This window comes from Pelecanus crispus, chromosome 21 (assembly GCF_030463565.1).
Source record: "Pelecanus crispus isolate bPelCri1 chromosome 21, bPelCri1.pri, whole genome shotgun sequence".
Lineage (NCBI taxonomy): Eukaryota > Metazoa > Chordata > Aves > Pelecaniformes > Pelecanidae > Pelecanus > Pelecanus crispus.
Genome location: NC_134663.1, coordinates 2,118,433 through 2,140,883, shown reverse-complemented (window position 1 = coordinate 2,140,883; position 22,451 = coordinate 2,118,433). Strand labels below are relative to the sequence as shown.

Sequence of the window (22,451 nt, the reverse complement as noted above, 5' to 3'; positions counted from 1 at the left end):
GCCAGCCTGTACCCAAACGTGCGTGCAAGGCGTGTATTTACGCACTCGCGTCGTCAGAAACCGCCCCGCTCCTGCCGATGCCCAGACCGTGGGCGTAGCATCGCACCCACCTCCCAAACCGCTTTTCCTCACCCTGCTCTCTTTGCCTCCCCCAGGCTCGCAGCTCCTGGGCGCAGCGAGGTCTTTGCTATGATTGCAGCAGCGGCCACCTCTACGCGCTGCCCAGACCCCTCGCCGCACGGTTCAGCCGGGCTCCGCTACCCCCGCTGCATGCCCCCTGCCCGGGAGCAGCATGGGCAGCGTCAGTAGCCTCATCTCCGGCCACAGCTTCCACAGCAAGCACTGCCGAGCCTCCCAGTACAAGCTCCGCAAGTCCTCCCACCTGAAAAAGCTCAACAGGTACTCGGACGGGCTGCTCCGCTTCGGCTTCTCCCAGGACTCCAGCCACAAGTCCAGCTCCAAAAGCAGCAAGAATGAGGACTTCTTTTACATCAAGGTCAGCCAGAAATCACACGGCTCCCACCGAGCGGACTATACCTCCCTGGCCGGTGGGGAGCTGGGCAGCCAAGCCGGGACGAGCGGCATGGACTTCGGGACACCCACGCCGCAGAAGCTGATGCCCTTTCCCAGCCAGCTGGAAGTGGTTAGTAGGGGACGCGGTGGCTCCAGGAGCAGGGGGTGTCCCACTAGACTGCATCTGCCCTCCAAGCGGATGCAGGTCCCACCGCAGGGTTGTCCTGGTCCAGGAGAAGGCTCAGAGAAAATACTTTGTGCCGAGGAAGCGGGAGGAGAGGGGCAGCGGGGAGGTGCTGAGGGTACCCTGCCACCCTCTGCTTTTGGGAATTTGGATCAGCAATATGATCCGTGTCCTTTCATTTCCAAACATGCTGTTTGCCTCCCAACAGAGGCAGTTTTAGCCGTCAGCATCCTCCTGAGCTTTCAGCCCTTGATGGAGACCCAAGCTGTCCCTGCAGTGGGGGTCTCGTCCTCGGGGGCAGAAGGGATGGGAGAAAAGAGATGATTCGGTGTCGGTCTGTGCTGATGGGCTCTGCTCTTCTCCCCAGGGCGCGGAGAAGCCGGCTGTGCGACCGACTGCCTTCAAACCGGTGCTTCCCCGGTCCAGCACCATCCTCCACTCCTCCCCGGAGAACGGGGGTCACCTCTCCCAGCAGCTGCACGCCCCGGACAAAGCCAAGGAGCAGGAGCTGAAGCCGGTGCTGTGCTCGGGAGGTCTGTCCGACTCCGGCAGGAACTCCATGTCCAGCCTCCCCACCCACAGCACCAGCAGCAGCTACCAGCTCGACCCCCTTGTCACGCCCATGGGACCCATCAGCCGCTTCGGGGGCTCAGCCCACAACATCTTGCAGTGTGCCATCATCCAGGACAGCAACATGATGAGCCTGAAGGCCATGTCCTTCTCCGACGGGGGCAACAAGATCCTCAACCCCGGCAAAGCCCCCCACCACCATGCCGCCGAGAAGACCACTTGCATCCGTTCGCCCATCTCCACGGACGAGTCCACCATCCAGGAGCTGGAGCAGAAGCTGCTAGAGAGGGAGGGGGAGCTGCAGGAGCTTCAGTCAAGCTTCGAGGAGAAGGAAGTCAGCTCCTGCCAGGCTTACGAAGAGAAACAGCGGCGCTGCAAGGAAGAGCTGGAGGGCCTCAAGCAGAAGTGCAACAGCAAGCTCAAGCAAACCTCGCAGAAAACCCAGCGGACGCAGCAGGTCCTTCACCTCCAGGTATTCCAGCTGCAGCAGGAGAAGAAGCAGCTCCGGGAGGAGCTGGAGAACCTCATGAAAGAGCAAAACCTGCTGGAGACCAAGCTGAGGTCCTATGAGAAGGAGAAGACCAGCTTCGCCCCAGCGCTGGAGGAGACCCAGTGGGAGGTAAGTGGCACTGGAGCACTGAGTGGTATCTCGGGCCGCCAATGCGGAAAGTAGAGCGTGTGCGTGGAAGGCGATAGTTCCGGCACCAGCAATAAACCACGCAGCTCTTCTCCATTTCTGTACCTGCATCCAGCAGCATCACGGAGGGTTTGAGCAGAGCAGATGGTGCACGCACTAAGCCCAGGCTGTAGGAGAGAGATATTAAAGCCGAGGAGAGCCCTAGTCTGTCACACAGAGTCTCTGCAAGTTATAATTGAGTGACTCACTGCCCCTCTTAACCCCTCAGCACTTCACATCATACAAGGAAACAACTACTGCATAAAAAACCCAGTCATTAAAATAACTTCGCGTTTCCAACCTCCAGCGCAGGGGTTTTCAGGCTGCCTGCCCCAAAGGAGCAGTAAAGCTGCCTTCCCACGCGTAAATAGGAACTACTGGGACTTGCCATGGTCATTTATTAGAGAGCAGTAAAACCTTCCACTCTCTGCTTAAGCCTAATTTTCTCACTGATTGGGTATTGCTGAACAAAGACCGTTAAACTGCTGAAAATTCAGACGTGAGCCTGCTCACCTGAATAACATACACTGATATAATTTCACTGTGGCTGTACAGGGAGAAGCATAGCTGTTGCCCGGCGTGCTTCCAGGAGCGTGGTGCTCACCTTCACTCCCTCGTATGCAGGGGTTTCTCATATCGCTTTCAGTATCTCTAGTTTATTTGCATTTTCAAGCCACGTTTCCAGGCTGTTGGCAAGCCCTACCAGAATTCCAGCTGCAGGGTCCCACTAAGAGCGGCTGGATGCTGAACCCCCAAAAGCTGTCTCCGGGAGCAGCTGTACCAGCCATGCTTTAAGCTCCAGCGGGATGCTCCAGTGGGATTTACAGGCTTTGCTCCCAGCTGTGATTTTGTGGGGTGTAGGGTGCAGTTAGGTGTCTGCTTGCGAAACAAGCTCAGCAAGTTTAACTGACCGCGTGAGCCATCAGCTGTGGTTTCGGGAAACATGTTGGACGGGGTGCGGAGACTTGAGCGCTTCTCCACACCATCCATTTCCACACCTCACCTGAGGTGTGTCAGCGCCTTAAATCCTCATGGACATTCACAAGCAGCCCTCCGCGTTGGCTGCGGTGTTGATGCGTGGGGTCCACTCCAGCCCCACTGAGAGCTGCGGCATCGCCTTCCATGCCGGGGCATCTCCCTGGGTGGGATTTCACGGTCCGGGTCTCCGCATGTCGAATGCCGGCTGTGCCCGGCACGGCTTGCATGGGGTACTGCAGGCGCTGCGGGCTTGCTCTGAGGCGCAGCCCTAACTCAGGTGCTGCATCCCTCCCCACAGGTGTGCCAGAAGTCGGGGGAGATCTCCCTCCTGAAGCAGCAGCTGAAGGAGTCCCAGACAGAGCTCAACACCAAGACCACCGAGATCCTCAGCCTGAAGGCTCAGCTGAAGGAGGTGAGGGTGAAGATGGAAGGGCTAGAGATGAAGACCCAGGACCTGGAGGGCTCCCTGCGCACCAAAGCCATGGAGCTGGAGGTGTGCGAGAACGAACTCCAGCGCAAGAAGAACGAGTCCGAGCTGCTGAGAGAGAAGGTGAACCTGCTGGAACAGGAGATCGTGGACCTGCGGACGGAGCTCGCCGTCCTCAAGGAGCAGCTGAGCGAAGCCCGGGAGGTGGCCAGGCCCTGTGCCGTGGTGGACGATGCTCAAGCCCTGCAGGGAGAGGTGGAGAGGCTGAGGGCAGAGCTGAAGGCTGAGCGGGACAACAACGAGCAGATGACCTCTGGCTTCCAGCATGAGCGGCAGACGTGGAAGGAGGAGAAGGAGAAGGTGATCCACTACCAGAAGCAGCTGCAGCAGAGCTACCTGCACATGTACAAGAGGAACCAGAACCTGGAGAAGATGCTCCAGCAGCTCGCCGCAGGGGAAGACGGCAAGGAGCCCATCGAGCTGGACATACCCGGTGCCGACGTCCCCTACGAGGACATCATCGCCACCGAGATCTGAGCCAGGTCTGCCTTCTCCTCCTTGAAGCTCGGGGGCCGGCGCCTCTTCCAGGCGAGAAGCGCTGCCCCGCAGCTCAGCCTGCGCCTTGTACAGTTCAGATGAGCCATGTATTTATTAGCAGAGCTGGTGGCCTGGCCAGCTCGCCAGCCCTTCTCCCCTCCCCGCGTCGCACCGCGGCGATGCCCTCCGCCGCCTGTCGTGTTACAGAGGTGAACAAGCAACTCGTGCCAATGGTGACGTGCCAGCAGCTCCCCCTCGTCCCCCGCTGCCGCCGCGGCAGCGTCCCTTCTGCTCCCTTGTAGGACTGAGAAGCCGGCGACGGGGGCGGTCAGGGAACAGGACTTCAGCAAATAATCTCCCATCGGGTAATGAGATGATGCAAAATTCCCAGGGGATGCTCTGCTCCAGGCTTGGAGGGATCCCGGGACAGCACAGCTCTGGGGCCGGGGACGCCACAGCCCTTTGAGGGGAATCGGCCACGGCACATTTCCAGCCGCTCCCTGCTCGCAGCCGGGAGGAAGCTCCGTGCTGCTCTCACACCTCCTTACCCGTCCTCCGGTCGGTGCGGATCTCCAGGACACCACAGGACCGAGGAGCCACCTCCTGCCGCCGGCGCAGGCTGCACATCCACTTCTCCCGTCCTTCGGCTGCTGTAGTGCCTCAGGAAGGACCCTACCCGCACGCACACTCACACAGCCCCAACCTCGTTACAGCCAACACCCCCCCCCAAAATCACCTTCCACTAACGAGCACAGCCCACCCCGCACCCCTTCCGTCCTTGGCCACAGCCGCACCGGCACATCCCTCCCTGGACCTGCACAGCCATGGCGAGCCCAGCGTTGCCCGCCCTGGCAGACAAGGACTCGCTGTCCTTTTTCTCCAGCTGCCAGACAGGCAACTGGATTTCAGAATTAACAGCAATTTCCAAGCCACAGTGTGACCTGAGGAATTGAGGGCAAAATGGGTCGGTTTTGCCCCACGACCCCTCACATCTCACTTGCTCACTGGGACCAGCGCTCCCGGGAGCCCCGGCTGCCTTATCTCCTCCTGTGCCCTTACGTCCACGGGTTCCCATCAACAGAAGCTGGTTAAAAAAAAACCCCAAACCAACCACTTTCATTTTGTTTTCTACTCCAGCTCTTAACATTTCCTCCTGCCACCAGCAAACGGGTAACAAGGCTCCACTGCACATCACCAGCGGTGACTCTCCTGTCCCGCCGCAGCTCGGCAGGGGCCGGGAGGGAATCAGCCGGCACCCAGCTTGCCAGGGTGGAGGTCTCCAGCCAGGACCACTTTGTGCTAGTGCGATGGTATTTTTACTGCAATATGTTTGTTTACCCACTAGCGAGCTGGGCACCAGCCCAGGAAGCCCCGTCCCAGGGCTGCGGGGGGGGGGGAGGTGGGGGGGGGTGGTCTTGCACGATCCCCTGCCGCAAATTCGGCCGAGGGCTCAAAGCTGTGCACAAGCAGCAAAATTCAGCGTCCCTCACCCGGCTCCAGCCAGCCTGTAAAGGCGGCACACGGAAACCGGTCTGTGCCTTCTGCACCTGCCCCGAGCACCACCACGTGCCCCCCGGGGCATCCCCGCGCCAGCACAAGCCGATCCTTCGCCATGGTCCGCTGGAGAAAAGCCAACTGCGCATCCCAGTTCCAGCCCCGCGGCTGAAGGTCAGGGCCACAACGGCTCAGCCAGCCTTTGCCCAGACCTGCTGAAGGATGTCTGGGAGAGAAGACCGGGGGACGAAGGACGGCACCCGGCTCCGCTCTGGCTCGTGAGGCCAGAAGGGATTTTCTGCATCATCCAAGCCATAGCCCTGCACCAAGGGCTCTGCACGCCCTCTGCGCCCCGCGGCGGGGCCAGAGCACGGCGACCGGGAGCTTTCAGTGCCAAACGCTCGCGGGGCGCCAAGGGGAGCGGAGCCCTCCCCGGCCGCCCCGTCCCGCAGCCCCCGTCCCAGCAACGCCCACGCCGCCTGCCCAGCCCTGCTCCCGCTCCCGCCGGCCTCGCCAGCACCGTCCCAGGTCCCCATCACCCCGGCCCCGTGTCCGCCCCAGCCAGTGCTGTGTGATGTGATCGCCCGGCGGCATCGACGTGCTGCCTTTGCACAACGCTGTGTGTGACCGTCCGCATCGCAGGTGTGTCGCTCCCGGCGTGAGCCGCGGCCCCTCTGCCTGCTCCGCGGCTGGCCGGGCTCGGCCTGTACATATAATTATTTTTCTGCAGGTTTTTTGGATGTTATTTCTGGTGACTGATGTAAACTACTGGTAATTTTATGTTTTTATTTATAAATAAATTTTTCAAAACTTATTTAGCCTCTCTGAGCATCTGGCTTGGCAGCGTTCGGAGGGTTTTCATCGCCGGTGAGCGGCAACGCAGAACAGCGCTTCACCGTGCCCCCCTCGCATCGCCCCCGCAAGCCACCATTTATCGTGGCGCACCAAGGTCCCCTTTGGGGACATCCTTCCACCTGGCCCCGTTTGTTTCCAGCCCCGCGAGCGCTTTGCCGCGTGGGCGAGCGGCATTATCTCCGCTGTGCAGCTGGGATAACCCATGCATGGAAAAACGGCAACTTGCCTCCGGCGAACTCGGGGGGGATCGGAGAGGCGGAGACAATCCGCCTGGCCCCGCTCCCAGCCCGCACCCAACGGGCTTCGCCCTCCTGCGCTGCTGGCGAGGCAGATTTTCACCCCGACCCCGCGCAGCCCAAAGCCCCCAGCCCCGACGGTCGCCGACCCCACCGTCCCCGAGCGGGCAGGTCCACCCCCCCGGCCGGCAGAGCCAGAGAAAACAATTACAGACGTGGAGATAGAGTGGAAACGCCTTAGCGAAGCCGAGGACGTGTTTTGACTATTTAAGCTGTTTTCCTCCAAAATCAACTCGGAGCCTATTTGCACTGCACGGATCCGGCGGTTTCACAGGTCTAAACAGTGCGGGGGGAGGTGAAGGGAGAGGTTGGGGGGCAGAAAATGTGGGGAAACACTCAAATTGCAGAAAACATTATTCATCCCGGCTCATCTGGCTGTTTCCACGGGGCACTCGCCCCACCACGGTGCGGGACGGGGGGCCCAAGCCGCACGCAAGCTGCTCTGTGCCCCCCAAAAGGGCACCCGGCACCAGCACCCAGCTCCCGCTGACGCTTTCCAGGGAAACCTTGGCTTTGCTCACGCTGCCTGGGGCGTGAGGGAAGTTTATTTTTAGAGCCTTTGAAAACTGCTGAGGAGGAAGGAGATAGAAAACCACGTGTGAGGGCTCTCTTTCTCCTGCGTGGCACCTTCTGTTACAGATCACCTCTGACCATCGCCAGCCCCGGCTGCGGGGTGCTGCCGGCTCGGCCGAGTCCTTCCCAGGCTTGTCCATGCGTCTGGGGCAGCGAGGAGGAGACCCCCAAGCCGGCGGGGGTGATCCCAGGGGACATCCCTGTCGCGCTGAGGTTGCAACCAAACTGCAGATGCTGCAGCGCGGCAAAGGCTGCCCAGAGAGGTGGGGGAGTCCCCATCCCTGGGGGTGTTCAAAAAACGGGCAGAGGTGGCACTTGGGGACATGGTTCAGTCTGGTCTACCCTTGATTGGTTTAGTGTGGGCTTGGCAGTGTAGGTTAATGGTTGGACTGGATGATCTTAAAGGGCTTTTCCAACCTAAATGACTCTATGACTCTATAAAGCAGAGACTTACCGGGGCTGAGCAGCAGCAGGAGTCAGGACAGGTCCGGGAGCAAGTGCCGCATCCCTGAGGGCAACATGCTGTAAGGACAGCTTCTTGGCAATGCCCGGGACACTGGGAAGCTAAAACCCCAGCCCTGGGGACCCTGGGCTGCTTCTTCCATTAAACCAGCTGAGGATCCCACTCCTTTTCCACCAAAACCCTAACGAAGGTACTGATGAGAAAAAGCTGTGTCCTCCCGCAGGTGGGGCTCAGCACATCCCCTGCCTCAGGCGGCAGAAATCAGGCAGCGGGCACAGCACGGCCCTTGGGGGCTGTTGCACCAACAGAAGCACAGCTCCAGCGTTAGGATGCTGGGAGATCACGGGGAAAGCCGAGCAGAGGACAGCCCTGGTCCCTGCTGCAACCCCGCCGGTTCCTGCCCGAGAGGAGGCACCTTCAGGAAGGAGCAGAAAGCCCCGGTAACACCGGGGTAAAGCCATGCCCTCACGATACCCAACGCTTCCTCTGTGGCAGGTTGAACACGAACGGGATGGCGTCAGCGTGTGTCACGGCTCCCGGGCTGAGGAGCAGGGGCGCGGCTGGCTCGGGTGTTGGGGGGCAAACAGGGGGAGCAGCGCCAGCCTGTGCATCTCCCCCAGTCACTGGGGGTCCCTGCTTTGGGTTAGCTCTGGGTTAGCTCTGCTCCAGCTGCCCGAGCGCCAACCGCCCTCAAACAGAAGGAATTTGAATTAGTGGTTGAACTAATCAGTGGATGCAAATAAGCTTCAAGATGGGGAAAAGCTGATTTGCATCTTCTTTTAACACCCCGGTGCCAGTGCGCCAGTTTCTGGCTACGGGAGGGGGGCAGAGTGAGACCTAAAATCTCAGCAGAGACAAGACCAGGGCCGCCTTTGAAAGAGCAATTAAATTGAGCCACCTCTTGCTCGCAGGGTGATAGAGGGTCGGAGGCAAAGCCGCTTTTGATGTGCAAATAACCTGCAGCAGCTCTCCCCACCAGCCTGCTCCCCTGCCTTGCATCTGCCAGTCCCAACTGAAAACCCAAGGGGCAGGGTGGGGGAAACGTGTCCAATGTTTGCTCTCCTCCCCTCCTAAATGAGCCGACAGCTGGCGTGTGCTTCTCGGAGGGACCTGACTGGCTGACACGAGTTGGCGAAGGGGGATAAGACCCCCAGGCAGTCCTCATTAGTCATTACCAAAAATAAAGAAAAAAGAAAACAGCGTGTAAATGCACTAAGGCAGCAGCTGGGAGATCAGCACGTCCCATTTAGCATGGTACCTGCTGTCTCCACACCATGAAATATTGGGCTGGTTGTTTAGCATCCGGCTAAGCGCCGTGTCGGGAGCTGCCCGATGACGGCTCACAGCGCAGCCTGGCCCGAGGCCACGCAGACGGGCACCCCTTCCTCCCTGCCCCTCTTCTTTCCCACTCCATTTTCCCGGCAAAGGGCTATGTTTGCGGCTCAGTGCTAAAATAGCTGTGCTGCAAGCCCCAGCCTGCTCCTGAGCCCTGCGGCTGCTGGGAGCTAAAGCTATTTTTGTCATTCCTCCCTTACAGGGCCCTGTGCCAGGCTCAGGCTGCTCGCTACCTGGGAGCTTCTCATCTGGAGGACGGGCTCTGTTGCAAGCCGGGGACCTGCCTGCGCGCAGGGTGACAGCGATGCTCTGCCCATGGTGGCAGATGCGTTTCCTCCAGCAGCCAGGGAGCGTGAGCCAGCGGAAGACAGAGATTTCTGCCCTGCTTTGAGGCTCCGGAGCTGGAGGAGAGCAGGCTCAGGCATGCCCTGCAATCCCGGCGGGAGTCGCTGCCGGTGCGGAGCAGCGTGGCACGGGCAGCGCAGCCGTTGCAGCCGGGCTGCTCGCATGCAGGAGTCCAGGGAGCAGAGGGGACAGGTCAGAGCTGGATGGTGCTGCCAAATATATATGCCTCCTTAAACCAGAGGTCCTAGAGGTTTAAACAGCAAGTAAGCTTGAATTAAGTCCCCCAGATAAGAGCTGGAGAGCCTCAGCAGGCTGGTTTTGTGCCCATGAGCGCAACCATCTCCCTTGACCTTACAAAGCCGAGCAAACCAGAAGCAGCCCTACCCCCGGGCCCCACAAGCACCGTTCAAAAACTCAGTGCATTCACCGTCAGCGGCATCCAAGGAAGGTAAGAAGCATCGCTGCATGCACTGCTGCTCCCAGTGGGTCTGATAATTTCCAAGGCAGTTCTTGCACTGCTGTTGAAATATTTAATGGAAAAAAAAATAATTTCCAGGTGATACAGGATCAGAAACAGCCTTGTCCTTCTGGACTGCAGCAACAGGGCTGACGAGGAGCCGACGCGCAGCAGCTCGCTCCATCCCCTCCCCGCTCGCTCCTGGCCGGGCGCGCAGTGCCGCTGCGTGGCTGCCGAGCTGCATCCAGCACCGTGCTCGCCACAGGCCAGCCGGCCTCTCCCCGCCATGCGGGCTGAGCACACAGCTCCCGCGGGCTGCAGACAACGGCTATTTGCTCCCCGGCACAAAGCCACCCTCTCTATTCGCATTCATCCCAAACCTTTGTCTGGCCCCGATGAGCCACGCTGGATCATTGCTGGCTTGCCCGTGCGTCGAGCCACTCACCAGCCTGCCCCGAGCCACAGAATACATCTCATTCTTTCCCCTTTGCTCCCATCAGCTGCAAATTATTATATTCTTTAATTGCAGAATTCCTTTTGCTTTGCTCTAACACACACACATTTCGGGAGCCACATTATCCATACGCAGACACTTGCGGGTTATCTTGGGAGGCAGCTGCCTCGCTCCACAGCACTCACCCACCCTCGGGAACACTCGTTCAACCTTTGTCCCCAAAACCTGTCACCTGCTGAAGGTTTTCAGGAATCCACCAGACTTTGGAACTTCTTCTCTTCCTCATGTTTTTAAAACCTGCCTTACTGAGCGCCAGCAGCTGCTGTCTGTTCATGAAGTTATTCTCATGCCCTAACCAAGACAAAGTGATTATAACTGAGGGGATAAATGGGTAGAAAAAGTCAAAAAAGTTGGGACAAACACTTTTAAGCCATCAGACATGTTTTTAGCATACTAGATCCTCCTTCCTCCACATTAAATGAACAGTCTTGCAAGCTCTGTGAGACCGTCAAAGCCATTATGGATACTGAGGATATGGGATTTGTAACTTAGTGCCTATCCTGGTGAAAAATGTACTGCAGGAAGGAGCTTGGACATTTAAATCACATTTTTGAAAAAAAAAAAAAAAAGTGAGCTAATGTCTTTATCTACCCCAAACACTTGTACTTCTGTCCAAGAAATGGCTCAAAGTATAGCATAATACAACATTTAATGGGAGAAGACCTGAGACAGCCTCAGGCTTTTATCAGTCAGAACAAACTCTGGTTTACAGACTGTGTCGGTGCAGCTCAGCACATCAGGGCACAACTCTTTAAAGATGAATAGCAAAATCAGCAGAAAGGAAAAGTGCTTTCTTCCCTTGTTAAGCGACTGGTTTTGATGCGTGCATTGTTCCGCAAAGGCAGGCGTGTTTGGGTTTACCTCCGCTCTCTGGAGTACATCAGGAAGAACCCCGGATCTCCCTGTTTCACACTGCTCTCGGCTTCTCACCTTCGCCAGCCCCCAGCAGGGAAACCTTACAAGAGTAAATTCACAAATTCACAGAGAGGGCCTGACAGCAGGGATTTAAGCAGAGCCGTGCCCCAGGCTGTCTGCACAGAATACCTGAACAAACCTACCCAGGCCCCCCTCACCCTTAGCAGGGCTGTTCATACAGAAAATTTAGGAGTCAACACACACCTAAGCTCATTTTCAAGAAGCCTTTTACGGTTTCCTAGCCTCCTCTAGTGCAAACTACCCCTTGAGAGCACGTGGAAAGAGCGGTATTGCATTACCCACCAACGTTCCTGCATTACCCACCAACGTTCCTGCAAAGCCTTTACCCGTGACTGCACCACCCACCCACTCCACCGGCACAAAGCCTGGGCTCCTGAAGCTGGAGGCCAAATCCTGATCAACAAAAGCAACCGGCTCTAGTAATGATGTGGGGGTGGCTCAAGTGCCCCTCACAGCACACACAGAAAAGGAAGTAAAAAGTGTTTCCAGCACATTATGAAGTAGTTTCATTCACACAAACAGGCTCCCCAGCAGCAAAGGACATCTTGGCCACCGCTGAAAGACCTGAAGTTGTTTTCAGCCACAGAATCACAAAAGCTTCCATTTTGTTCAACACCTTCCATATTTAATTTATTTAGATATTCTCTACATTAAAGTATTCTCATGCCAACACTTCCAACCTCCCATCCCTACCTCAAGAAAAATAGACTTGACATAGCTTTAGGGTGGAATGCACTGGAATAAAGTTGCTATTGCGTCCGAGTTACAGAGAACACTGAACAAACTATAGAAAGAACTGCACATAGGAGACGTCAGGGAAAGCTGGAATTAGTACGCTATCGTTCGAGTCATGTTAGCACCTTCCCAGACAAGCACTGAAGGCGTTTAGAGAGGTGCAACATGCTTTGGTTAGCTAGACCAGAGCTTAGACTACATTAAGCCTGGAAAAAAAAAAGCAAGAAAGCCTGCCAGCACTGGGCTCAGAGCCTCGTCTGAACCAATTTGAAAAAAAAAACAAACCACACTGAATTGGCTAGCCAAGTTTGCAGTGTTTGGGAATGCTGAGCTCTCCTGGCTAGCCAAATCTGTGCCTGGAGTGCAAACCACAACAGTTTCAAACACGACTCAGGACCCAGTGCCACCTAGAGCATGCTTTATAACAGAATTCAAAATATCCATTCACACATTAAGTTGGTTTCTCCTGTTGCATCATTTAGTACAAGACATACTTTAAAAGCTGACCTCCCACCAGTACAACTGTGTCAGGTATAAGAGGTTTTTTTTCACATCTCAATCCCCTTCAGTAGCAGCACAGTCTTGGATTACCTACAGTTTTGCCATTGGAACACCACCAATCTCAGAATGCTTTAGCTGCTGTTTTGTGTATCTGGCATTTCCAGAATTCAAAGCAAAAAAAAAAAGGGTAAGTAGGCAACTCACTCTTGCAAACTTCAATTTAAACCCTTTAGTTCAGGAATTAAGCCTTATCATGCTACCTTCAGGTAGCAACTCACTGGCCTGTGACCTCGGAAAAGAGCCTTTGCTAGTGGAAAAGCACCTCATGTGCCTACCGTGTCCTCAGTTCATCCATACCTTTAAGAACCTTAAGCCAGAGTTGAAAAATCAGTGACTTGCATTTTTCAGAAAGGTATGTTGTCCTGCACCACGCTTTCCACACATTAGCCTGGTCTTCAGGCACAACAGCAGGACAGCAGCGCGCCATCTGTTCTACCAGCAGCACGGCAACCGCGTACGATCAGATCAAGCAGATGCTTTGGACAAAGAAGTCACACTTGCTCTTTCACATTTTCTAAACCATGTGCTCCTGGTTTGAAAGTAAAGATCTGCAATTTCTGGTAATCCTCAGACATTCCCGTGAAATGTCTACAAAAGGCCCAGTTCAAAAAAACCCCAAGCTTCATGATAGCTATTGCACACTTGTAAGAGCTGGCCTAAATATTTTCCTGAAGATCCAGGCTTTGGAAGAAGGGATATTTTAAAAACTGGTATCAGTGTACATTGGAACACTGGCACAAATGTCACCTATTCTTGGTTTTAATTGTAAGGGCGACAAGTAAACACCAACACATGGAGAAAGAAAACAAACAGCATTTCACAGAGCAAGGAGTTAGAGATGAAGCTGTGGCTAGTGTTTTGCAGTCGAATCTCGAGGATAGAATTCAGCCAGCGTTGTCTGAGGAATTCTCTTCAACATCTCCTTGGGGAAGATTCGCAAAAGCTGCCATCCAATGTCCAAGGTCTCGTAAACAGTGCGATTTTCATAAGGACCTGCAGAAAGCAACCACAGACTGAAAAACGGGGCAGGAAAGTGCCTCACCACCAGGGAGACCTGGAAACAAGAGCTTTAGGTGCTCAGGCATACTGTGACGTTCTTGAAACAGACACTTACCCTGAGCAATGAAGTTCTTCTCAAACTTCTGCAGAAACTCCAGATAAAGAAGATCGTCTGAGGTAAGAGCTTCCTCGCCCACTACAGCCTTCATAGCCTGTACATCCTTTCCGATAGCATAGCAGGCATACTGGAATCATAGAAGAATCATAGAATCATTTAGGTTGGAAAAGACCTTTAAGATCATCCAGTCCAGCCATTAACCTAACACTACCAAGTCCACCACTAAACCAATTAAGGATAGGGTAGCAATTTCATGTTTCCTGGCTTGGTGGCTGGATTATTTTTTAATGAAAGTAAAAACTAGGAATCATTAAGGTTGGAAAGGATCCCTAAGATCATCAGTGCTTTTACCTTGATCATACACGTAAATATTTCTGTTCAAACCCAGACAAAGGCTCTCACTTGACTACACCAGGCACTCAGTCAATGCTTTTCAATCCACCTCAGGAGTGTTCTGGATTGCAACTGTTTGGCATGCCCTTTACAGGCAGTTTAGCAAGAGGTGTATTTGAAATACGCCTCTGCTTCTCCGCAGAGGTTTGTACATACCAGTTGGTTGGACACATCTGCATGATCCTTCCTGGTCATACCCTCTCCAATAGCTGACTTCATCAGTCGAGACAAGGAGGGCAAGACATTAATAGGTGGGTAAATCTGGAGGAAAACAACATCCAAGGATTTCAACATTAATGCTTCAAAAAATACAGAGCAATCTTGAATACGTTCTAAGTGGTGTGGTACACACCTGTCTGTTATGCAGCTGCCTATCCACATAGATTTGTCCCTCAGTGATGTATCCAGTCAAGTCAGGGATAGGATGAGTAATATCTGTGGGGAAAAAAAAAATGGTTTGACAGTTTTCAGACCTTTTATATCCATTCTAGTACTGATGCGGCAGCTTTTTGCAGTTAAATAACTTCTAAAGTAAAATGCCATCAGTTAGTATCCCCACGTATCACTAAGCGCTCTTATGCAAGAATGAGAGCTTTAAGCACTCCTGATAGAGGGTTGGAGAATGGTCCCGAAGTCCAAAATGCACAAAGCATTCCTATTAGCAATAGAGGTGGAGAAGGCAGCCAGGAACTGCAACATTCAAATGGAAATCTAAAGGCCACAGGACCTCCTATCATGTCCGAAATAAGGCAGGTTGCTCTAAAGGAGTCCTTTAAAGTACTATTTATTAAAACCACTTGAAAATAACTCACCATCGTTGGGCATGGTAAGAATAGGAATCTGAGTAATGGAACCATTTCTGCCTTCCACACGCCCAGCACGCTCATATATAGTAGCCAAGTCGGTGTACATGTAACCTGGGAATCCACGACGGCCAGGCACTTCCTCTCTAGCTGCTGAAACCTGAGGCAATCCAGAAAAACATTTCCAAGAAATCAGATCACTCGCACAGACCTGCTGTCTCCCCTAATTAAGCTAGGCTAGTGACTTGAAGTACCTCTTCCTGCAGGCAATGCCAAAATACAGCCCCACAAACCTCTATTAAGAGAGGTATAGCCACCACAACCACGTATGATGGAGACAAGATGCCAAGGCAAATCAGAAACTATGATATCAAACTGCTGAATGCCACTAGTCAAGGAAGTTTAGCTACCACAGAAGCAATAGCTGGTTGACTGCTGAACATAATCCTAGACAACCAATGACTAACCAAAAGCCTCACTGGCTATTTAAGAACATTGTAATGAATACTAATTGTAACAGCTTGAGCAGACGTTTACATTCTCACTTTATACCACCAACCCTTTCTGCCAACACCCAGCATGCGAGTTAATAAACACATACCTCTCGCAGAGCTTCAGCATAGGAGCTCATATCTGTCAGAATGACCAACACATGCTTCTCACACTGATATGCCAAAAACTCTGCTGTTGTTAGAGCTAGACGAGGTGTGATAATGCGTTCAATGCTGAAATAGAACAGTATGGCATTATATATGACAAGTGCTTTAAGACTGCAAGGTAACAGTCTGAAGTTACAAATACTTTAAAACCCTCTGAAAATCTGCTACATGCACCAGCTGGAGTACCAGCATTTCATATTCAACTTTGCTGCAAAATGTCAGCCTAAGTGACATCTGGCAGGACACCAGCGAGGCTTCAGCTTCCAGTTTACTTGTTCTTCTCAGCTTTTTCCCAACCAACATAGTGTAACTACTTACGTCGGATCATTGGCCAAATTCAGGAACAGACACACATTGTCCATGGACCCATTCTCCTCAAAGTCTGATTTGAAGAACCGAGCAGTTTCCATGTTCACCTAAAACACAATATTAAGGCATCAGTTCCAGACCAGATTTTAGATTACTACATTTTGCATCATATTAAGGTTTAAATACCTCATTAATAATCCATAAAAGCAAAACTCGCTCTGTCATGAAGACTCCCCTATGTTCCCAACAGAATGAGTTATTTATAGAATTCCAGGCTAGGTATTTTAAGTTTAAGATATTTAATCCTAATCAGAACACTTTGTTATAGTACTTCTGGCCATTAGGGATTTTCAGCCATTCAGCCAATTTAGCACTATTTAATTATATACTTAAACCTAACTAGAATACTTCCAAAAAAGTAATGTTCAGCTACTCTCAGCATCAGCTTATCACTCAAGCGTCATTTTCCTCAATAATATTGACTTACACCCATAGCAGCAAACACGATGGCAAAGTTTTCTTCACTGTAGTCCATCACATCTTTGGATTTCTTCACCAAGCCAGCTTGGCGACATATCTGAGCTGCAATCTAGGGGAAAAAAAATGCTTCAGTCCATCTGTATACTTGATGCTATTATTACACAGACCGGAATTTAACTTGGTTTACTTTTTAACCCCAGTGAAATGCAAGCCACTAACTGTTTAGAGAGCAGCTTTGAGTACTCACCTCATTGTGGGGCAAGCCAGCAGCTGAGAATATGGGGATTTTCTGTCCCCTGGCAATACTGTTCATACCATCTATAGCAGAAATGCCAGTCTGAATCATTTCTTCTGGATAGATACGACACTGGGGATTGATTGGCTGACCTGTTATATTTAACAGAACACATGTTATTCCATGTACATGTTTGAAGGTTGATCAAACTACCACTGACCTCAAGCACCGATCTACAGCTCACGTCAAAAGGTGCAACCCCCACCGTTAGGCCTACAAATCTTTAGATGTGCCCAAACCTGAGCCTTTTGTAGATCCCAAGTCTCTGGCATTTTGTGGTCATGTAAATAAGAGCGCTTTCCAGAAAAGTCTGTCAGGTTATTAGCTTTTTATCTTTGGATGCTGTATAATTAAATAGTCTTCAAATACTTCAAAGAACAGCTTCCAAGCATTACTGAAAACAGTTATTTTCTGCTACCTCATCATCCTGCTCTTGCATAAATTTCATTTGAGTTTGATGCCACGCACACACTTAAAAATAAGGTTAAAATCCCCCTAACAGTTAGATCTCATGTTCAAAACCAAAACTATGGCAACATTCAGAAATCAGAAACACCAGATTTGTCTTTAACTCCATACCAGAAATGGATTAAGAACATACCCATTATGTCAAGGAAATCTTCAGCCAAAACAATGGGGCCTCTGTCTATAGGTTTTCCTGATCCATTAAATACTCTACCTACAAGAAACAGCAATAAAACCAAAATGCAAGTTATGTGAAAATAAGTTAGCATGTGGTAAGTCTGTTCATTCTTCAAAGCAAGATGCAAGTACTTACCAAGCATATCCTCAGAGACAGGGGTTCGAAGAATATCCCCAGTAAATTCACAAGACGTTTTCTTAGCATCTATACCTGAAGTTCCTTCAAATACCTGTAAATATAGCAGAAAGAAAAAAACCCACAGGAAAAAGGAGTAGGTATCATGCTTTACAAAACAACACACTAGAATGCTGCTTCACAGCTTGAGAACTTGATCAGCCACAGGGCAGAAAAGCAAGGCAGTCCTCTGCGAGCAAAGGATTTCAAAAGCAGCTCACTAATACAAAACATCACACAAAAACCTACTTTAAACAAAATTCATGAGGTGTATCAGCAGCAACCAACAAACCCAGTGCCATTCCTTTGATCTCAAGTATTTCCTTTTGTCAACAGGGTAAAGTTTTTCAGATAAGAAGAATTAATATTAACAAGAAACAGCTGCTTAGAAGAAATACCTGCATCCACATAACACAGGAGTTGATCTTGACTCTAATACTATACCATTACAGTACAATTCCTTTAATCTAGCAGCAAAGAAATCTATGCGAGGATGCAAATAAAAAAAAAATTTCACCATACTCCAGTTTTCAATCTTCTAAAATTACTCCAAGTGCAAGTGGCATGAATAGGTAGGTGATTTTTCTTTTTTAATTTACAGTAACAAAAGAACATATCACAAGACAGATTGGACGTGGCTCAGACACATGCCAATTAAGAAAATATTTTTCTGTTGCAACAAGAGACACTCCTGTCCCTAGTCGTACCTGAACCACAGCTTTGGAGCCACTGACTTCCAGAACCTGCCCACTTCTTCTTGTGCCATCAGGAAGAGTCAAGTGGACAATCTCTGCGTACCTAGGAAACTGAAGATGAGCAAGAAAGATGGTGGAAAGCATTAAAATCCAGAAGAAGAACAGCCATGAAACTAACGTTACCGGTTTCAAGCAAGCTTAAGCTTAGCACCTACTCAATTATTTTTAAAAATAATTTTATCATCAAAACAAAACTCATTCTAAGACAATGAAAACTTACCAGGCTAAACCCATTTTTACAGGGACTATACAACATTCACTCAGAGCTGCAGGCCACAGAAAAACCTGACAGAACCCGTTCTAAAAACCTTAGTAGTCCTGAAATGCTAACAGAAAGCCAAGATGCAGCATCTGACAGTAAAAAGAAAAAGCTGGCTTTTGCCTGTGCATAACATCAGTTGCTTGCCTTCAACAGTAACTTGCCAGTAATTTGAAAACAAGCCAAAACTGTTTACAATTCCCTTTTACAGAGCACTTACACTTTGGTAACAAAAAGGTCAAGAACAAAGTGAACAGGTATGTTTCTGCATTCAAGTTTAGACAACATTTGGGGGATTTTGGTAAAACTGAAACACTGTTTCCTTTCTTTCCCCCAACAGTCTCAACCACTCTCCCTTTCTTCCAGGACATGGACAACTCTCCTTAGCTTTACAGCAATTTGCATATTCTCATTTACCTCAGCAGTCAAACGTATCTTGTATTAAAATTGCTCAGTGGACCCACGAATTTCACAACAGCCTGGATTTAACCTGTCACAGGTTTTCTTGTAAACTCTCCCTCAAAAAGCTTTGTTCATTAAGAATCTGAAGCTTTACCTTAACTTGATCCAAGATAACCAGGGGACCATTCACTCCCGATACAGTTTTATAAGCTGAAAGAAAGCAAGCCGCAAGTCAGGTACTTCCTCAGGACATCAGAAATATCCTGCATCAGGTTTTCAAAGTTTCATTCTTATCACCAGGCTCAGGTTTGCAGGTTTTGGGCCCAGCTCTGTACCACTTCTATGTTTATTATGAACTCTACAAGAAGGACGAGGTACCAAATTGTGTGGCCAGCGTTTTTTGCTGCTACTTGCAAAACCCCTGAGGTAACATTAAGATATATGATATCGCCATTTTCTTGTCCATCACAGAAACTCACTGCGAGTCTGTATCTGAGGATAATCTGAACACCACCAGGAACACCAATACAACATAGAGTTGACATTTTAAGCTAAGAAAAATACACAGTTGCAAGATCTTTCAAGCAAGGATAACAACATCTGTAATTTGTGATAAAGTAGGTACCACTGCAATTTATGTCCAACAAATGGTGAGAAGCCTTAATATCAATACTCAACTTCTAGGCTTTTTTTTTTTAACCACAGAAGTGTCCTGCTCCATGACACTGAACCAGCCCATATGAAAGCCCGGGCTTAGCAAAGCAAGTAGATCTCGTTCTTAAAAGCTGATCAGCAGAGCTTCTACAGTAAGTTGTGGGTTTTGGCACACTGCTAAGAGGAAACCTTATAATACCCTTCCTGTCTCCCAAGAAAAGGTCAATGCGCTGCACTGTAAAAGGTTGAATTTCACCTTAGCCAAACTCCTCTTGGGTTACCCTGGTTTACCTTAAGGATTGACACCTGATAGAAGGCCACAGCGAGCTGACTCATGCGAAGGCTCACATCTTAAACATCAGCCAGCTCAAGCACTAGCACTACATACAACTTTCTGAGGTATCATGTGCCCAGAAATCATCACTCTGCGATCAGCCCAATGGAAAAAGCTGTCAAAATGTAGTAAGCAGCCTTCCCGTGTTGCTCTAAGGTCACGCTGCTATCCCAGCTAGAGCGCAGCATCACTTGATCCACAGATAAAAGTAACACTGAGTCAAAGCTTTATCAGGGTCACAAGGAGCAGTGACCAAGAGAGTGACTGTTAATCACTCATCCCTGGGATGGAAAAATGAGCAAGTGGAGCCATTTGCAGAACAGGAGGCACACCAGCACCCATCCCTGGTCACGCTACAAGGTGGAGGAAGCGGGTACTCACAGTACTAGGAAAGATCACAAATTCCACCAGCACCAGGCCACAGGGAATCATCTGTCTCAGATAATTCAGTCTGCCCAGGTTTGGCACACTTACCCTGTGCTGTCTAGACTGTCAACAGTGTGGTATTTACACTTAAGCAAACTGTTTGAACTGTTGCAATGTAACCCCTTAAATGGCAATAACCAAAACTGCATTAGATATGGTCTGAAGGCCACTGGGTGTGTAAGATGGTCTAAGGCTGGAACTCTGATTTCTCAGTTTTACTCATAATCATTGAATCGTTTAGGTTGGAAAAGCCCTTTAAGATCATCCAGTCCAACCATTAACCTAACACTGACAAGTCCACCACTAAACCAATTAAGGGGAGAGTAGCAATTTCGTGTTTCCTGGCTTGGTGGCTGGATTTTTTTTAATGAAAGTAAAAAACAGGAATCATTAAGGTTGGAACAGATCTCTAAGATCATCAGTCCAACTGTCAACCCAACCCTACCATGCCCACTAAACCATGTCCCCAAGTGCCACATCTGCCCGTTTTTTGAACACTTCCAGGGATGGGGACTCCACCACCTCTCTGGGCAGCCTGTTCCAATGCTTGACTACCCTTTCCATGAAGAAATTTTTCCTAATATCCAATCTAAACCTCCCCTGGCACAGCTTGAGGCCATTTCCTCCTTTGACTCTTGTCAAAATCCTGCTAAACACCCTGAGACATGACATGTGTCCCTGAATTAGTCTTAATCAAAAGCACAAGCTGGCCTGCTCCTTTCACCTGAGCAAGGAAAATTACACAGACACTATGCTATGAAGAGGACTCTGCTTAGACTACAAGTGCTTGCAGCCCACTGTGGGCAAGAAATGGAAAACATTATCTTGAGCAAAGCATTTCATCTCATGACTGTCTCATGAGCACTTCCTCCTCAGTCAACGGGAAAGGGCTTACACTCCTTGCTTTGTCCAGAAGAAAATATTTCCTTGACATCAATCAGCATCAATTCCCCTTGAAAGCAGCTCATCACCAACTCAAAATTCCTGTTTCCAATAAGGTCAACTGGTTCTATGACAAACCAAAAGCAACTGAAGCGTTTTTCATACCCAGCTTGGAAGCACTGTCAGTTTGGGCAAAAGCCAAAATCTACACAGAAAAACATGAAATGAGTATGAAGTCACCTTGGCTCCAACCTTGACAGAAGCCTCCACTCCAGAGTAAAGCAGAGCAGCAGACCTGGGGGAGCAGCAATGGTAATGATTGATTTGGCTTTCAAACCAGACTGACATTTTCACAGAAACCACCGCAGAGCAGCTCCCTGGCTACCACCTTGTACGTACTCACGCTGCTTAGGTGTAGAGGTAGAGTCACTCACGTAATTACTACCTGAGTCAAAAAAAGGGCCAGAAAAAACGCATCTTCGAACAACTTTGACTTTTCCCTTACTATGCTGCAATAAAGGTTTTGGCTTTCTTTGGGTTTTTTTTTTTTTTTTTTTCCACACAGCTACTGTATTTCCCCTTTTTCATCAGATTTCTCAACTTCATCTTAAAGGAAGGGAATCCACACCACCCCCACCGATTTACAGCAATCTCCGGTTCCTGCTAAGAGCCCAGGTTTTCCACGCAGGACACGGGCCTGTGTCAGCCAGCGGGCCCGGGCCCGCGGCCCCAGCGTGGGGCCCATTTCAGCCGTCGGCCAGGGCACAGCGCGGGACGCGCAGCTCCCCCCGCACCACCCCCGCAGCTCCCCCCGCCACTGGAAGCCCAGCCCGGGCGGGACGGCGGCCGGAGCCAGCGACCCCCGCGCACCCCCGCGCTCGGGGCAGGCGGCCCGCCCGCAAGGAGCGGCCCAGGCCCAGGCCCTCGCCCGGCCGGGCTTGCCCGCGGCCCACCCCGCGCCGGGCCCACGCCCCGCAGCGCCCGGCCGGCCCCGCACTCACTGAGGCGCGGCTGGGAGAGGTAATCGCGGGTGAGGGCCGCCACCTGCTCCCGCGGCCCGCCGGGCCCGCCGCCGTTCACCAGCCCGCGCACCGCCCGCACCGCCGCCATCTTCTCCTCCGCCTCCTCCGCCGGGCCCGGCCCCGCCGCGCATGCGCTGATATAGCGCCGCCCCGCCCCGCCCCCCGCCCGCCCGGCCGGGGGAGCCGGGAACTGTCCGGGGTGCTGGGGGGGGGGGGGGGGGGGGGGAAGGGGAAGGGGAAGGGAAAGGAGGAAAAGGAGGAAAAGGAGGAAAAGGAGGAAAAGGAGGAAAAAGGAAAAAGACAAGGAGAAGGAGAAAAGGAGAAGGAGAAAAGGAGAAGGAAAAGGAGAAGGAAAAGGAGAAGGAAAAGAAGGAAAAGGAAAAGGAGGAAAAGGA

General features: G+C 51.3%; 2 protein-coding genes across 2 annotated transcripts; one reads left to right on the top strand and one right to left on the bottom strand.

The window, feature by feature from the left end:
- The first annotated feature begins 292 nt into the window (after positions 1 to 292).
- LZTS1 (leucine zipper tumor suppressor 1) lies at positions 293 to 3,885 on the top strand. Its single transcript, XM_009491213.2, has 3 exons — positions 293 to 643; positions 1,065 to 1,886; positions 3,220 to 3,885. The coding sequence occupies exons 1-3, from the start codon at positions 293 to 295 to the stop codon at positions 3,883 to 3,885; spliced, it is 1,839 nt and encodes a 612-aa protein (XP_009489488.1).
- An 8,983-nt stretch (positions 3,886 to 12,868) lies between these two features.
- Positions 12,869 to 22,144, bottom strand: ATP6V1B2 (ATPase H+ transporting V1 subunit B2). The gene is made up of 14 exons (XM_075723916.1): positions 22,036 to 22,144; positions 18,893 to 18,948; positions 18,030 to 18,128; positions 17,284 to 17,377; positions 17,107 to 17,184; positions 16,458 to 16,597; positions 16,218 to 16,319; positions 15,740 to 15,837; positions 15,364 to 15,487; positions 14,772 to 14,922; positions 14,312 to 14,394; positions 14,116 to 14,220; positions 13,564 to 13,693; positions 12,869 to 13,442 (listed from the first exon to the last, which is right to left on the bottom strand). Exons 1-14 carry the CDS (start codon positions 22,142 to 22,144, stop codon positions 13,300 to 13,302), a joined length of 1,512 nt encoding a protein of 503 aa, XP_075580031.1. The 3' UTR covers positions 12,869 to 13,299.
- Positions 22,145 to 22,451: the final 307 nt, after the last annotated feature.